This window comes from Vulpes lagopus, chromosome X, assembly GCF_018345385.1.
Source record: "Vulpes lagopus strain Blue_001 chromosome X, ASM1834538v1, whole genome shotgun sequence".
Taxonomy (NCBI): domain Eukaryota; kingdom Metazoa; phylum Chordata; class Mammalia; order Carnivora; family Canidae; genus Vulpes; species Vulpes lagopus.
Genome location: NC_054848.1, coordinates 74,349,997 through 74,366,570, shown reverse-complemented (window position 1 = coordinate 74,366,570; position 16,574 = coordinate 74,349,997). Strand labels below are relative to the sequence as shown.

General features: G+C 39.8%; 1 protein-coding gene across 2 annotated transcripts; it reads right to left on the bottom strand.

The window, feature by feature from the left end:
- Positions 1 to 407: 407 nt before the first annotated feature.
- On the bottom strand, positions 408 to 16,263 carry TNMD (tenomodulin). Of its 2 annotated transcripts, none has more exons than XM_041741814.1 (7): positions 16,145 to 16,263; positions 15,849 to 15,980; positions 6,031 to 6,171; positions 5,718 to 5,819; positions 2,843 to 2,996; positions 1,026 to 1,192; positions 408 to 731 (listed from the first exon to the last, which is right to left on the bottom strand). In XM_041741814.1, exons 1-7 carry the CDS (start codon positions 16,190 to 16,192, stop codon positions 522 to 524), a joined length of 954 nt encoding a protein of 317 aa, XP_041597748.1. In that variant the 5' UTR covers positions 16,193 to 16,263; the 3' UTR covers positions 408 to 521. The 2 variants fall into 2 exon arrangements, with proteins under 2 accessions (XP_041597748.1, XP_041597749.1); XM_041741815.1 differs by having other exon boundaries at positions 2,843 to 2,963.
- Positions 16,264 to 16,574: the final 311 nt, after the last annotated feature.

Below are 16,574 nucleotides of genomic sequence, written 5' to 3'. Positions count from 1 at the left end.
TTTAGTTCTGGCCTGCTGTGACTAACTGCCTGCCCAGCAGCATAACAGATGCTTGAGCAAGACCACAATATGTCTCTCAGATAATTAAACTTCGGGGTTATGCACAAAAGGACAAATTTTTATGCATGATTTATGGGGACATTTTATCATCAGCCCCTCATTTCCACTTTCTCAATACAGCATAGTAAACTATGGTATTTGAAAATCCTTATGCTTTGCCCTTTCTCACTCCCCAAACCTGATACAAGTTTCCATCATTGCTGTCCATGTTAGACAGATCTGCTCCATTTCAGTTGCAGGAAATATTCTTAGCAAACACTTACCCAGTGTGTTCAGCAGCAATCAGGCCTTTGATGATGATGTAGAAGTTTATTAGAACATGAAGAGAGGAATTACCTACAAGTAATTCTGGAGTACTGGCTACTAGGAACCAAATGCCTCATAGGCAGAAATTCATTGAATAGCATGCATTTATTATATGTTTGCTGCAGAAGTTTAAGCACTTGAGCTCAAACTTGCCATTAGACCCTCCCCAGCATGCGGGCTACCCACCAGTTGCAAGGCATGATGACACGACAGATAACCCGCCCTCCTTGATAGCAGTATGGATACGGGTAGTAACCTAGTAAAGGTTCACAGACGCGGCGGCAGTAGCGGTTGCCTCGACGGCAGTAAATACAACAATAACCTCTCTCATCCAGCATGGGATCAAATTCTAGTCCATTTTCAGTCTGAAAGAAGAATAAACTGGGGTTGGAGGGGAAGGTTCACCAAGAAGAGGCCCACCAAGCAGGGAAGGACTATAAGACTACATGAGCTGGGGACTGGTGAGAAGTTAAATTCCTGTCTGATCAAGATTGATCAAAATTGATTACAAATGAGCCGCCTAGGGATTCCAAGTTTCTTAAATATTTTTTGTTAAAACAACGACCCTTCTCCTTTTAATGACTTTGATCTAAGGGGTGGTGAGTTTTTTGAGGGCTCTTTGCTATCCCTCTAACAAGAGTAACATGAACGTAACTTACATAGTCATTTATTGGAAGTTCTTCCTCACTTGCTTGTCTGGTGTGGCGGGTCTTTTCCATCTTCACTTGGGGGACCACCCACTGCTCGTTTTGTTCAATACCTTTTTTTTCATTGGTAGGAAAGTGAAGATCTTCACCATCTTCCTCAAAGTCTTGTAACTCTGAAACTAAGGCAATAAACACAAAGTAGTGATTCACCCTGCTTTGCAAATGGTTTCTGAAAGAAGTGCTTGGAGTTATGGTGTTGGGAATAGAGATTTTCATTGTGTCTTCTCACTGCCATCATTTAGGCAAGCACGAACCACTTTTCCGAACTCCTTCAGCTATAATTTTAAAGAGATTTCCCAAAACAAATCTGACTATTCCCATGTACACAGACCTATTCCCTGCTCATTTGGCATCACTTACTGCTTTGCCTTACTAGAATCCTAATTTTAAAAATGAGGACAGCAAGGTGGGGGTGGGGGTAGGTGCCTGGGTGGCTCAGTCAGTTGGGTGTTAGACTCTTGGTTCCCCCTGGGATTATGATCGCAGAATCTTGGGATCCAGCCCTGCTCCACACTGGGTGTGGAGTCTGCTTGGGATTCTCTCTCTTCTTTCCCTCTGCCCCTCCCTTAGCTCCTGCATGAGTACTCGCTGTCTCTCTTAAATAAATAAATAAATAAATAAATTCTTTTTTTAAAAAAATGAGGACAGTGGACTTAGGTATCTCTCCCAAAGATTTTACTTATGCTGGGGGCTCGGTAAATATTTTTTGGTTGCTGGATTTGATTTGGTGCCCTCTGTCTTCCTCCCTTTCTCCCCTCTCTTTCCTGTCTTAAATTCTTTTAAAAAAACTTTCTATTTATAAATAATCTTACATTTACAGTAGAGTTGCAAAGATAGTACTGAGTTCCTATCTACCTTTAGGTAGTTTCCTCTAACAGTAGCATCTTACATAACCATGGTACAATTATGAAAAGTAAGAAATTGGTATTGATACAATACTATTAAGTAAACTACAGACTTTATTCAGATTTCATCATTATTTCCACTAATGTCTTTTAGAAAAAGAATACTGAAGCAGAAGTTCTAGCATCCAATCCAGAATATCACATTGCATTTAGTTACTTTTTTTTTTTAAGCTGCCAAAGAGTACCAGTAGATGCCTGCATTGGTTAGAGTGGCCTCTGTTGAGTAATAGAGTAATCTATTCTGTCCAGAATAAAAGAGGCCAAAGTCTGTGTTAGCTGGGAAAAATAAGGCATCCAGAGGCCTTTGCCTCCTCTATGAGCTGACTGGAAGCTTACAGCTGGACTCTTCAACTCTAGACCTTTAGTCTTCAATTACTTTCATAGTGATTCCTAAAACAGCCACAGAGAAATTTGTATTATAGTGACTGTTCTATCTTCCAGAGAGAATGCTGCCATTTGCACACAGAATCATTCTTGAGACAACAGAACATTGTTTTGGCTCTTCTCTCTTCTGTTCTTGGGTTTGGGTACGCAGTGGTTTGAGCAATACTTTGGTATCCTGACTGCAATAAATGTAAATGTGCAAAGAAAGATCAGTTTTTGCTATCGCTAGTCACATTAGGGTGGCATTACATTTGCTGGGATATTTAAAAGCTTGTCAGCATTAATTTATCTGATTTATAACTTGGCTGTGAAAAATTTCTTCTTCCCTTGGCAGTCAGCATATACAGTTTGATCTAAGAAGATATAAGCTGATCATTTGTTTTCCTAGAAATGTAGTCTCTAAATGATGGGAATATTAACCTTTTACTAAACTTAGAAAGAGTAGAAGAAAGAGGAGGAGAAGAAAGAAGGAGGCCATACCTGCTATTAGAGTGGGATTGATCCAATACATGGTCACATTATCACAAATTTCCAGAATTTTGGAATTTTTCAGAAAGTCTCGATTTTCAATGGGCTTTTCTGCTGGGACCCAAATCACAGACTGTTCAAAAAAAGTTGTGGTGATTTCTTCATTCTGAGAGAAGTAAGTTCAGTGTAGGGATAGGCAGAGAAGTTAATAAGATGAGTGAGACGTTATGGGATACTGGAATACACTCTTTTGAGTCTGAATAACAATTCCAATCCCAGGGCTGCCAGTGAACTAGCTCACTATGTGCATAGAGTAGGTGCCATTGGGAGAGTTAATAACTGATCTGTCTCTTGGGTCTAACAGTAAGGCTGCTCACCATAACAGTTTTTTCTGCTACAGCTAGAAAGGCTATCCATCATTTTCTGGGCCTCCCACTGGGCCATGTATGTTTTAACTGAGCTTCTGGAACCGTGAGTGATTTACATTTGTTTTTGCTTTTTAAATGGATGTTGTGCCTGCCACGTTTACAGCTAAGATTACAAATAGGATTTGATCTCAAGCTGGAAAACTCTTACAATCCAAGCTGGTGAGATCAATTAAATAGCAACTGAACCTTATATTTGGGTTTTACAAGATTTGCTTGTTAATGGTGGGTAGTTTTAGTAAAAGATGTCTTAAAGTCAAGTCTCCAGCTTCTGACTTCACTGGCCTTACCGCTATTTTACTCCTTTCATTCTAGATGCTTAGAGTTTATCTCGAAGGGTTTTTTTCTTTAGTCTTTCTTGTAGTATCAAGAACGGCCTTCTCTTTAGTTTCTTGTACTGTAAGTAGTTATCTTGTATACCTATTTCTTACTCACTTATCTTTTGGGCCTTGACATTTCCCCCTTCTCTTAATAAGGCTTTTACTTTTCTTTTTTGTTTCTTTCTAGCTTTATGGGTTCTATGTTTTTATTTGTTCTTTGAAATATGGCTGTGTATAATTTTCCCCTAGTTATTTAAAACTCTCAAGTCTTAGCTTCCTTGCCCTTGAGTCTGTAAAGACCTTGGGATGCATTGGAAGGGACTGTAGAAAATGAGGTTGATATGCTGACTAGCTTTGTTAGCAAAATCAGGGCTATTTATATAACTGCTCTGCATGTTTAGCATGTGAAAACCATAGATACAGTGGTGAAAAGTACAGAATAAGAGGGGTTTTGTCATCCAGAACTGCAAACTTATTTCATAAAAAAATCTGTAGCCTGAATATATATATGTATATATACATATATGTATATATATGTATAATATACATACATATATAAAAGGATTTTCTTGAAGATAAAGTAATCTCACTATCACAAGATAAATACTTATGTTTTTTAAAAGATATGGCAAAATTAATTGAAGAATAAATTAGGGTCAAAATGAGACCTCATGGGCCTTTGCCTGTATCTTTGTAAGAAAAATAAATCCTGTTGTTTTAGTTCAGAGTTTCATTGCTGGCTGGACCTATTCAAATGTTTACATTATTTTATGTAAAAAGCAGCATATAGTACCTTTTAATCCTATCGATTCTCCTTTCATCTTACCCTTGCCTCCTGCAGTAATTCCTAATACCCTAGAAGTTGTTCTGTTCCTCAGATGCATTGAATTTATGCTTATTTAAAAAAAATTTCCAAAGTTTTTCATTACCAGAGGCCTCGAGAGCACAGCATCATCTTTGGGAAAGCTGCTTCTTTTTCTTGGAAATTCTAGTAACAAGGGTCTGTAATTGGCCATAAGGAGACCAGTGTCATGTTTGGGGGAGCCAATGATAGCTCTGAGACTTGGGTAAAGGCAAGGATAAAGTCCTTCCTATTTCACCTCAACCCCCCGCCCCCCCAATAAGAAAAGCAAAAGCAAAAGATAAATGGGTAGGTGAGAATTAAAATGGAAAGTACTATGTAGGAAAACAGTAAAAAGAATGGGAGAGACAGAAGAAAGAGGTCTTTACAGTATATAGAAAGGCCACTGTGCCATTGCCATAATTTCATTTTAGATTTGCCAGTTCAACACTAAAAACCAAACAAACCAAACAAATATTTGTTTATTCCTGACTACAGTGGGAATATGCTGCCACAATCTAGCCTTAGCTAAGGTTCCCCTTATTGCTTCACTGATAGCAACATACTATAGTTACAGACAGAAGATCAGGGAAACATTAAGAGCCTCAAGGGCTTTGGTGATGGCTCTGTTTTAGGCCACAATCCATCATCTCCCACTAGGCTTTTGGGGGCCATTTAGTAATTGCACCAGCAATTACTAAATAAGATAACTTAGGTTATCTTATCCTGGCCTGGCAGTTTGTTTTCAGAGAATTTGTATTACACTGTAATTCTCACTTCTCTGCTTTTGCCTTTCCAAGTGAGGCTAAATGCAGATTATTCCGTTAGGTCAGGTGAATGAACTGGAATCTTTAAAATAGGTGAATGCACAGTGTGATGAAAGTGGCAAGGATTTCGGGTGGCCTTGGGACTTTTGTTTTTAAGACTTTATCTTTAAGCAGGATTGTTTATGTTCCTCTGGCTTACCTCTCTTATTAGAAATCTTTGGTTTGAAAGCAAAGGTACGTAATGTTAATAGATATCCAGGTATAAAAAGTATAGTGTTACATCTAACAGCATGAAATTTAGTTTTTTGAAAGTCCTGAGTGCAAGATCCCACCTTGCTCCTCACTTTGTGAAATTGGGCACATCACTTGGTTTTGAAGCTAGTTTCCTCATGGGAAAATGAGGATAATGATAGTGCCTACCTATAGTGTCCTTGTGAGACTCAAATAGAGTAAAGCATTTAGTACAGTATCTGGCACATAATTAACACCCAATAAATTAAGAGTTTTCCTACCACTACTAATATTCTTACATACCTCATCTATTTCCTCCTCTGGTTCAGAAAATTCAGGAATCACTTTAATCTGAGTTTTGATGAAGCATTTTTGAAGACCTACAAAGTAGATGCCAGTGTAACCCTATAAACAGACAAAAAAAAAAAAAAAAACCTTCCTGAAATAGCCAAAGTTAGAGTTCCATGATCTGTTAAGGCCTCAGGATGGCAAAATTTGAATTCAAAGGAAAGCTTTGTTTTATAAATTAAGTGGAGGCTAAAGACTATTTATAACTTGACTCAATTTTTCTAATATTTTAAGTGGGAATCCTTGCAGAGTGGAATACCCAACTTACATTTTTAAAGTCATGTACTTCCAATGTTTCATCAGTGCCATTTCCACTTCTGAATATTTCAGTTCTGGTCACAGGATCAATTTCCATGTAAATCTTCTTCTTCTCTCCATTGCTGTAGAAAGTGTGCTCCATGTCATATGTCTGGAAGAACAGAGGGAACCAAGCTAAGATACTCGGTATGTCCCTTCATAAGACACTTTAATTGAATAATATCTGGGGCACCTTCTTTTTCTGGAGCTTTTGTGGTGAGGTGCCATTTCAGCAGTTTACCATTGGGATTTCTTTGAGACTCAAGATTAAAGTGAGGTGCATTTTGGCACTGGAGCTGATATGGGGAATCCCTTCAGAGCCAGTGTTTTGTATTCAGCCTAAGTTGCTGAACTAATCACTAAAATTCCAACAGTTTTCTTGGCAGCCTTGACAAAATAGCGAATGATATTTTTCAAACCAGCCTCTAAATTATTTTCCCCTTATGTTAAACAGAGGGATCACATAAAACTGATGCGGCTGCCTTAAGCTACCACTTCCCTTTCAAGTGCTCTGTGTTCACCCCTCTCTCCTCTTGAAATTCACTGGAGCTAAGAAAGAGATTTTAACACACTTAAAATGCTTAGGTATTGCTCTTTATATCCTTAGATAAGGAGGGCCTTAATATTACCTCAATAATTTTGAGTCTGTCTTTTTTAGAATCTAAAGACCATTCTCCTTGGCCAATATTAGGTAACAGTCTTACCCTGACCTCAATTGCTTTCTCTCTCCCCTTTCAACTCCAGGAATCATTTATTGCCTTCCCTGACCTTCTCTTTTATGGGCTAATCAAACCCACTCAGTTTATTCCTGAGTTCTGTTTTCCAAACCTAATTCAGTTGGCTTCAAGTTCTCCTGTATATAGAATTCAACAACTGTGTCAAGTGCCCTGCACTAAGTTATATGGTGTCTTCCAAGAATAGTGCCTAGGCAGGGCTTCTTATCAGGTCATTCTTGAGTGGTTGCTGCAAAATTCTAGACTCTCTCTAGCCCTCTAAAAGTGACATTTTTTTCTTAGGACCAAGAAGACCAGTCTCATCAAGTGTCCCAGTTTAGGAGTAAGCCCATTACCTATAACTGATGACACATTTGTAGCTAGAGGCAAATAACAAATCTAAAGTAACTCACTATCTGTCACAAACCAAGCCCGACCTGATGGTGCCATGTGGAAATCTGTCTTATCCCTGTTGTTAGGATGCCTTATGCTATCAAGTTTTTTTTCTTTTTTTTATAACATGGTCAGAGAGGACAACCCTGTCTTATTACTTTTTTAAAAAAGATTTTATTTATTTATTAATGAGAGACAGAGAGAGAGAGAGACAGAGAGAGAGAGAGAGAGAGAGAGAGAGAGAGTCAGAGACACAGTTAGAGGGAGAAACAGGCTCCATGCAGGGAACCCGACATGGGACCTGATCCCGGGACTCCAGGATCATGCTCTGCGCCAAAGGCAGGGTCTAAACTGCTGAGCCACCCAGAGAGCACCCTATCAAGTTTTTTCATATTCATTTTTCCTTAGGAAAAAAATTTGGTAAACTGAAATCCCCCTAAAACAAGTAATATAGAGAGCCAAGGTTGATTTCTAATCATATGGTTCCCGATGAAAGCTTTTAGAGCTGGTACTGGGCAGGATTGTTCTTAATGTCTGCCAATGTCTGCGACTGAATGTTAGTTTAACCTGGTCAAATTTTCCCCAGCTCAAGTAGAGAAACAAGTTGGAAGGGTTTGTAGAAACAATGTTACTTCAAATGTGGAAAGTCAATGTAGCTGCTGAATAGGAAGAGACAATGTCATTTACCTCTTTGTAGACACCTGCAGTGTCTTAGACAGGGTCAGTGCTTAAGTCAATTTGAGTGTACTCAATTATTAAGTATGTAACATAAGTTTTTCCCACCAATGACAAAATCTTATCTTCATAAAGAGACATTTTGGACATTGACAAGGTCTTTTTTTCTTTTTTTTATTATAGTCACACAGAGAGAGAGAGAGAGAGAGAGAGAGAGAGAGAGAGAGAGGCAGAGACACAGGCAGAGGGAGAAGCAGGCTGCATGCACCGGGAGCCCGACGCAGGATTCGATCCCGGGTCTCCAGGATCGCGCCCTGGGCCAAAGACAGGCGCCAAACCGCTGCACCACCCAGGGATCCCTATTGACAAGGTCTTTTAAGAGACCATACTTTAAAAGGGGAGGGAAAATGGTATTTACAACCTTCCAGCAACTACAGAGTTAACTCAGGAAGTCTCGCTTGGTTTGTGACAGCAAACAAATTCCTTTAAGCTTGTTATTTGCTTCTAGTTATAAATATGTCCTCAATTCCAGCTCTGCAGCCAGTTTGAGAAACTTCTACCTGTGGCAACAAATTGAACTCTCAGTTGGCCTAAGTAGAGGACAGAGGCATTTACTTCAAATCCGGTCTTGTCAGATCTAACAGGAAGGAATTTCTTTAGAAATACTATCCATTGTTGAGACAAATGTCAGCACTACTAGTCATTGGGGGTGGGGTGGGGTGTTTGTTTCACCAGTAGCACCACTGATGGATTATGGCATGGAAAAATAAGGTTAGAGACTAGGGGATGTTGGAATGCTGCCTACCTGTGCAAAAGAAAAAGTACAGGCTGTATTTTCAATCATTGGTAGAAGACTATGGAACCATACCGATGACATTTAGAATTTCAGTGTACTTCTATGGAATGAGTTTTCCTGCACTGTTGGCAATGCACTTCACTTGGACACCTTGCTAGATGAAAACTATTGGAAACTGCCAAGCTCAGCAGATCTTGATTACTTTCAACATTCCTTCAAAGAGGTTTTCTGTTTTGTTTTGTTTGGGTTTTTGTTTTGTTAGGGGAAAAGGAGTCCATTCTGATTGTATTCACTAACCCAGGTTATTGGCTTATTTTTAGCAGTGATAGGCTACTCAATGGGGTGAGATGAGAATGACTTCACATATGTGTCAATTCTGGATGGGCGGTGGGGGTGGAAAGGTATATATTCACCCAGATGGAATTCTACTATCAAAGGTGTCCTTTAGGAACAGACTGTCCTTGTCTAGGAAGATGATGCCGGTGGCCCACTTTGGACTGTTTGGGGATGGGTTTGAGCAAATCCAGACATACTGTCTCGCCCAGGTCCCTGTGGAGTATATTGCCTGGATAATTGCTATGCAAGCTCCACTGGCCCATATGAAGACTGAGCTCATGCCTTTGGCCCCAGAAATACTTTTCTGTCTATTAAGCTCATTGGCTCAGGGGCTGAGGGTCTTTCTGGTGATGAAGGAATAAAGGGTTTAAACTGTCCTTTCCAGGAACAAACTAAAGAAGAGATAGGATAACTGGCCTGAGAGAGGTATGACTGGACTCTCAGTAGCTTATCTCACACTGTTCCCTAACTCAGCTTTACTTCAAGAAGGACAGAGCAAGGACAGGGTGTGAGAAGGAGTACACTTCTGTCAAATTGGCAAATAGGGAAAGTTAATCATTGGTGTTTCTAGGGAACCTTGTTCTTTTCATATCCTATTCACTTTGTACCCTCCTAGTCTTTCCCCTTCTTTTCATCTCTCTCTATCCCTCTGTCTACTGTCTAGACATGTAGGAATCTCATGGTGCTCCTTTATGTCCAAGAAGAAATCAATTTGACAAATGATTTCATACTAAGATGATAGTGATGGGTGTTGGTCGCTTAAAAAAATGAGTGCAATAATTAACTCAAAGAATGAATTACTAGTGATGGGTTTTAAGCACAATGACATCAGGAATAAGAGATATTTTGGAGGCAAGGGCATTCTTCCTGCATCACTCAAATAGGTTCCTATTTAACCCACACATAGGGCTTGTCTTAACTAGGGACCAGAACACTGGAATGAGATAGGGAAACCTATGGAGTGGAATATGACTCAGAAGTGAATATATGGTTAAGTTGAGGCAGTGAGAGATGTAAGAAGACCACACTGAGAAAACATGGAATAAAACCAAAATCATTTCTCTTCCCTGCCCAGAAATTCTTTCCTTAATCCAGTTGAATCCTCCATTCAGGTAGCAAATGAGCCTTAACATCCCGCTTTCACAATTTTCCCTGTTTTTTTTTTTTTTTGCCTCAATTTGTGGCAATCTCTGAGATTAAAAAAGAAAGCTTTTTATAAAAAGTAATGTTGCCTCAGACCTCAGTGTGATGTATCTGTTTTGGGGGAAAATACCTTTTAGCCTTTCCTAAAAGGAGTTTGAGGACATTTAGCTTAGGTTTGCTTCCTGAAGCCTGTGATTAACCTAGCTGCTCTTCTCTCCATCTTCATCCTTTACTGTTTATGAGGTACACTCTCCAAAGGTAAATACATGCTCAGAATAGCTGGCTGGCAGGTGTTAGGCTGGACAGAAGGGAAGAGAATGCATTGTACCATTTTATTATCAACCTAGCCTGTGGGAATTAAAGGGCCTCTGGGTATTTCTTTACCAACACAGAGCAGACAGATTGTTTCTTATGCAAAGTTGGACTTCTGCATCTTCAATCACCAGTTCTCAGCCCTGAAAAAAATTGGCATAAGCAGCACAGACATTCTTTTTCAACAAGAAAAAACATTTCTTTCATCAACAGACTCAAGCTGGCTGGGAAGTTTTCCCATACCCACTATCCCTGCCACCCCGTGTTCTTAAATGCAACGTTAAGAATAATAGAAAGAATCCTTAGACCAGGTTCTAGTCCTAGCCTCAACTCTGCCACTTAAAAGCTGTTTGACCTTGGGCAAGTCATCAAATTTCTCTGGAGGTTCAGTTCCCATTTTTAACTCCCACTTCTTGCCAGGTCCAATATTGAATAGTTAACAAAATTAGTTCTGCTTCGATTTGGGCTGACACCTCTTAGGTTGATGATCAGACTGCTAGTACCTGTTGATCACCTGGGCTGCTTTCCCTACAAAGCCCCAATCCCACTCTCAGCCTCTAAAAGAGAGCTTTATTTTCCTTGCTGGTGACATGTAAGTTGCTCAGCAAATGCTGCCTTAGGAGAATGAAGGGCCTTAATAAGAATGTGCCCACAGTAGCCAGAGTCCTGGTATACATAATTGGTGCTGCCTCTTGATAGGCCAGAGCAAGAGCTGGTCCAGTGAGAGTTGCTGTCTGTATAAGGGTGGACTTTGCTCCTGCAATGGTTTGGGAGGAAAATAAAATGAAGATAAATCTTCTTTTTAAAAATGCTGATGTGGCAACATCTGGTGAAGCTCAGTCCCTCTGCTAAAGAGATTTCAGCTACAACTCTTTTTCCTTGAGGGTATGAATATTTCTCCAGATCCACATTTTACCCACCAAACTGCTGTGTAGGAAAGCCCAGGGAACCCAGGAAGGAGAGTTGTATCAATTATGTGCCTAGGGCAGCCTGGGTGGCTCAGCGATTTAGCGCCTCCTTCAACCCAGGGCCTGATCCTCGAGGCCTGGGATCAAGTCCCACGTCAGGCTCTCTGCATGGAGCCTGCTTCTCCCTCTGCCTGTGTCTCTGCCTCTCTCTTTCTGTGTCTCTCATGAATAAATAAAGTCTTTTAAAAAATTTATTTAATAATTGATTTGTTCCAATCAGGATTCAAATAAGGTTCACACATTTCATTTAAAAAAATTATGTGCCTAGAAGAGGAATAGAAGAAGAAAGTGGATCTCTGACCAATGTTAGCATTAGAGAAATAGACACAAGAAAGCTATATCGAGATTTAGCAAGAAAGTATTTTTTCCAAGCAAAGGATTTTCAGTCCATAATGATTTGGGGCTTGCAATCCTGGGTGAGGCTATTTTAATGATTATTGAGTTGAATTGGTGGGAAGGGTAGAAGGATGCCCACCTATCCCTACCACTTCTCATCCTGGTAGTATATAGGAGCTATGAGGATGCCCCAGTAATTTGTTGATTGTTGTGTGGGCCCTAGGAATTATGGTTTCTAAAGAGCACTAACGTCACCAGGCAATTCCTGGATATGGCAGGAAGGACAGAATTTCATTTATTTAATTTATCATCCTTCTGCCTCATTCTTCAAAGGATTAGAGAGGATAGGTTACAAGGTCTGTGCTGCATCTATAAATTGTTTTAAAGGCAGGTATTTTTATGACTTATTTTCTCCATGTTGGATTAATTAGCTGGAGAGTCGGCTTTTAATTGTTTCAAGTTAAATGTGTAATGAAGGGAGGTTTGAGGAAGAATGTTTCTCTAGGGAATTGGCTTCAAAAATCCCTGAGCAGGGCAGCCCCGGGTGGCTCAGTGGTTTAGCGCCACCTTCAGCTCAGGGCGTGATCCTGGAGTCCCTGAATCCAGTCCTGCGTCGAGATCCCTGCATGGAGCCTGCTTCTCCCTCTGCCTCTGTCTCTTCCTCTCTCTCTCTCTGTGTCTCTCATGAATAAATAAATAAAATCTTTTTTTAAAAAAAATCCCTGAGCAGTCATTGCCTGGAGGTGGAGCCTCATTGTGATGCACTCTCAAAATCTCTGGGACCAAATAGGTCCCTTCTGCTGGATTGAGAAAACCGAATACAGAGTTTGACGGTCTGGCTTTCATTCAGCTCAAGTGGTTCCTATATGTGGTTGTGGGTTAGAGGTCTGTAGCCTTTAAGGGATGGCAGCAGCTCCCTCAGAGATAATTCCTCGTGTTTCTCTTCATTTTGATGGATTTCTCTTTTTGAATGTGTGTATGAGTGTGTATGCATGTGCATATGCATACATGCATGTGTCCTCATACCTGAGGTGAGGAGAGGGAATCTCTCATGGCTTATTCCCACTTTGGGCTCAAGAATCTCCATCTTTTGTACACACCAAGGTGGGAGGTAATGGAAGGAGAGGAACGACTTACTGGCATGGAGATGTCAACACCAGATGCGAGATGTTAAGTAAATACTGTTCACTATAAACTAATGTCCAACAAAAAACCAGAATGAAAAGGAGCTATGATGAAAGCTAGAGGAACAAACATTAAAAGCTTGAAGGAAGCCCCAAGAGAGCAGACAAATCACTCCATCCATAAGCACAACCACATCAACAATTCTGTCCACCAAGGGCCCAATGGTCCCCACAGATCCCATAGGCTAATAAAGGAAAGTCCAGAAGAACCTGGATTTTAATCTGCTGTTATTTGTTGCTAGGCCATACTCTTAAGGGAAGTCTTTAATTTGTGCAAGATGCCTGGATTCTTTTCCTTTGCAAATTTTCTTCCAAGACTAATCTGACTACTTTTCTCTTCCTAGGATTCATAAGTCAGCTCTGAGACAGGCTTATTGGCAGTCTTAGTCATTGGAAAAATAGATGGTCTCTTGGGATCTGTATGGAAATTGAAGGTAGTGGTAGACTGAGTGAAGCATTCACATCTCCACCTTGTTCCTTAGTTTGCAATGGACCCAGCCTGGTCTTGTGGTGAAGGCCAGGACTTAAATATCAAAGACAATAAATTACAACTCCCCATTGGAATGGAGAATAAATAACCTTTGTTCACGGTGGGAAAAGTTGACCTAGGAGACAGCTATTGTCTTTTACCAGATTGCTTCATGATAATTTTGTTCATTTCTCAGAATCCTTTCCTGAAAAGCACATCCCATGATGAATTACTTCATGGCAGACTTGATTCTTGGTCAACTTTATTTGGTAGCATACCCCACCTCTTCTATGCATTCGCTGACAAGGTTTTACTTTTTGTTTGAGGAATCACAGGATTTTTCCTTCTAATGCATTAAAAAGAGAACTGAAGTGAGATGTAAAGATGATATAATATGGAAGCAGAGGGAATCATGGGCCCTGTTAAAGAGTGTGGCACCTTGCAAGATAAAAGCAAGGTCTTACTTAGTCATTTATAGTTATACCAAGGCAAATAACACAGGAAGTTTAGAAAAACACATAAACTCTTTCAAAATAGCATTTGCAGTACCAACAGCTACAATAAAACAAGAAAGGGCATCTGGCCCCATGTTTAGTTAGGCTTGTACAGGTGGTCAAAGGGCTAGCTATTAAGTTAAGTACATTATGGCCATGGAGAACAAAAGGGTTTATTGTCCTTTAACTCACCTATAATTGTCAAAAGGATCTAATATTCAATTTGTGGGACAAAACAGCACCTAGGGAATTAGCTAAGTGGTAACAGAATTGGACTGGAATGCATTTTGGCACTTTTATTCATTTGCTGTTTCCTTCCTGATCTCTATTTCTTTGCCCACTGTGATAGCTTGACTATAGGTGGCTTCTCTAGAAAGATATGTGAACAGAAAGTAGTTAAGAAACAAGGCACAATGCAAGAGATAAGGAGAGAGAGAGAGAGAGAGAGAGAGAGAGAGAGAAACGGCTATAGGCGTTAGTTGATGCTTGAAATCCTTTCTGGAACAAGGTGTAAATAAATAGGAAAATAATCAAGATGGGTTGCTCTGCTTTTTCATTTTCCTTCCTATTTATTTTTTTTTAAAGATTTTTATTTATTTGTTCATGAGAGACACAGAGAGAGAGGCAGAGACATAGGCAGAGAGAGAAGCAGGCTCCCTGCAGGGAGCCTGACACAGGACTCAATCCCAGGACCCCGGGATCATGCTCTGGGCCAAAGGCAGGCGCTGAACCCGCTAAGCCACCCCTCAGGAATCCCTCTCCTTCCTATTTAAACTTGCTAAGATAGCCTCTGGGACTAAATGAAAGTGGATATAGCAATAGAGGTGAAGAATCCAAGGGTAACTATGTCTTACTTCTGTTTTCTTTTGGACACTTGTCCAGTTAATTTTCTATTTTCTCTCCCCTGCCTCTCCTTTTTCATCAATCCATATTCTTTCCTCTCTGCTCCTATCACTCCTTTGGCTCCCAGTAGTCCATGCCAACCCATTTTCTTCTTGTCTCTCATTCTCCCTCCTGGATATACGCCTTTCTCTTTCCTACATCTGTTATCGAATAGAAATGAGCATCTCATGGTAACCAATTAATAGCAAAAGTAACAACAACCTACACGCAGAGAAAAAAAATGTGGCAAAGACAGAAAACCATCTGCACACCTTGTAGCTTGCATATTTATTACTTCTCTCTTAAATAGAAATTGTGAGCATGAAGGAACTACGATTTTCTTTGGGTCACATCTAACCTTGCCAGTTGTGTGTGAGTCTGGGAGTAATAATAACATTAAGGTACACTAATATCAACTACAGTGGCCAGCCAGGTATACCAAATGATCCTAATATTAGAAGCTTTCTGAGATACCTGTGATTAATGACCTGTGATTAATCAACCTTGTGGTATTATAATCTCAGTGGGTCAGTGACGATTGTGGCTGGTGAGGAGCTGAAAAGCTCTAGTATTTTTAAGTCATAAAAACATGTGAAGTCAGATATAAGAATTGCTTCTTCTGAAAAGAAGTTTGCTGTCTGACCTCAGAGCAGATGCATTAAGTCAGAAACATAATCCCTGAAAATCCTTTGCTACCATTTCTGGTGATTTCTTCTCATGTGGTGGTATAATTACTTTTCCATCAGTTTCTGCCCAAATAATTGAAAGAAAGATGAAAAGTATTTTTTCTTACAGTAAAAATTTTGCTTCCAGGAGGAGTCTTAACTTCTTAAAGCCAATCATTATAAAAGAGTGGGTAATTCGACTCCTATCATTACTAACTAAAATACAGAAAATATATTTTTTCCCTTACCAAAATAATTAGGCAAATAAAAGAAAGCAAAATATTGATTCAGTTTTTCATACTACCAGAAAATATATGCAAAAGGGACTTAATGATTTTCATTTTCAGAGCAATATACATGTAAAGCACTAAATTCAATCAAACTGAAAACAGAAGCATTAGATAATAACGTGCATTTACTTACTTTTTTGGGTGTCTCCGGCCAGAAGTGCTTGCCCCCCCAAAACAGGACAATTAGAGTTAGAGCCAGGATACCAAACACCAGTCCACAAATCTTAAGTGATTTACATATCTTTTTGGATTTAAAAGCTTCTGCCTAAGCAAAGAACAGAGAGAATAAAACAATACACAATAGCTCTTAAAATAGCAAGCCATAATTCAAAATCACCTTTGATTTCACTTTCTAATGTTCACATTGCAATACAATAAATCCATGAAACCATGCGTATGCTCAAAAGGGAAAAATATGAATCAACTTACATTTAGAATGTGACAGTCCTCACAGTTCTCTGGAGGATTCTTTGCCATGCTCTCTCAGCACACAGTACTCTTTTCCTACTTTGAGATGACTGAGAGATCACTGCTGAGGTGGAGTTGCAAGTGAGTCAGCTAACAGATGCCAGAGGAGAAGCTGAATTTATATGGCTCAAATATGTCATTCCAGAGCCTGAGGGAGCCCAGGGGGCTCCTGTGCTGCGATTTGTTACATAGATATACCCATATATGTATATAACTTCTGTACAAAGAATTCCATCCAGAATGGCAAAGACAGAAGGTTATAATGAAAACTATTGTCCTGGGGGTTGGTTTGGAAGGGGACCAAGCCTAGGACACATTGAAATGATTTTTCACCATGAACTTAAAATATCAGTGGCAACACATGCTGCACACTCCAGAAATAAGCAAACAA

What these genes read in the sequence shown, in the direction of transcription:
- TNMD (XM_041741814.1), bottom strand. Translation starts at nt 16,192, where the DNA reads ATGGCAAAGAATCCTCCAGAGAACTGTGAGGACTGTCACATTCTAAAT. An exon ending in CAGAGGAGGAAATAGATGAG is followed by an intron (nt 2,997 to 5,717) that starts GTATGTAAGAAT and finishes TACTTCTCTCAG; the next exon opens with AATGAAGAAATCACCACAAC. An exon ending in CAATCCCACTCTAATAGCAG is followed by an intron (nt 1,193 to 2,842) that starts GTATGGCCTCCT and finishes TTATTGCCTTAG; the next exon opens with TTTCAGAGTTACAAGACTTT.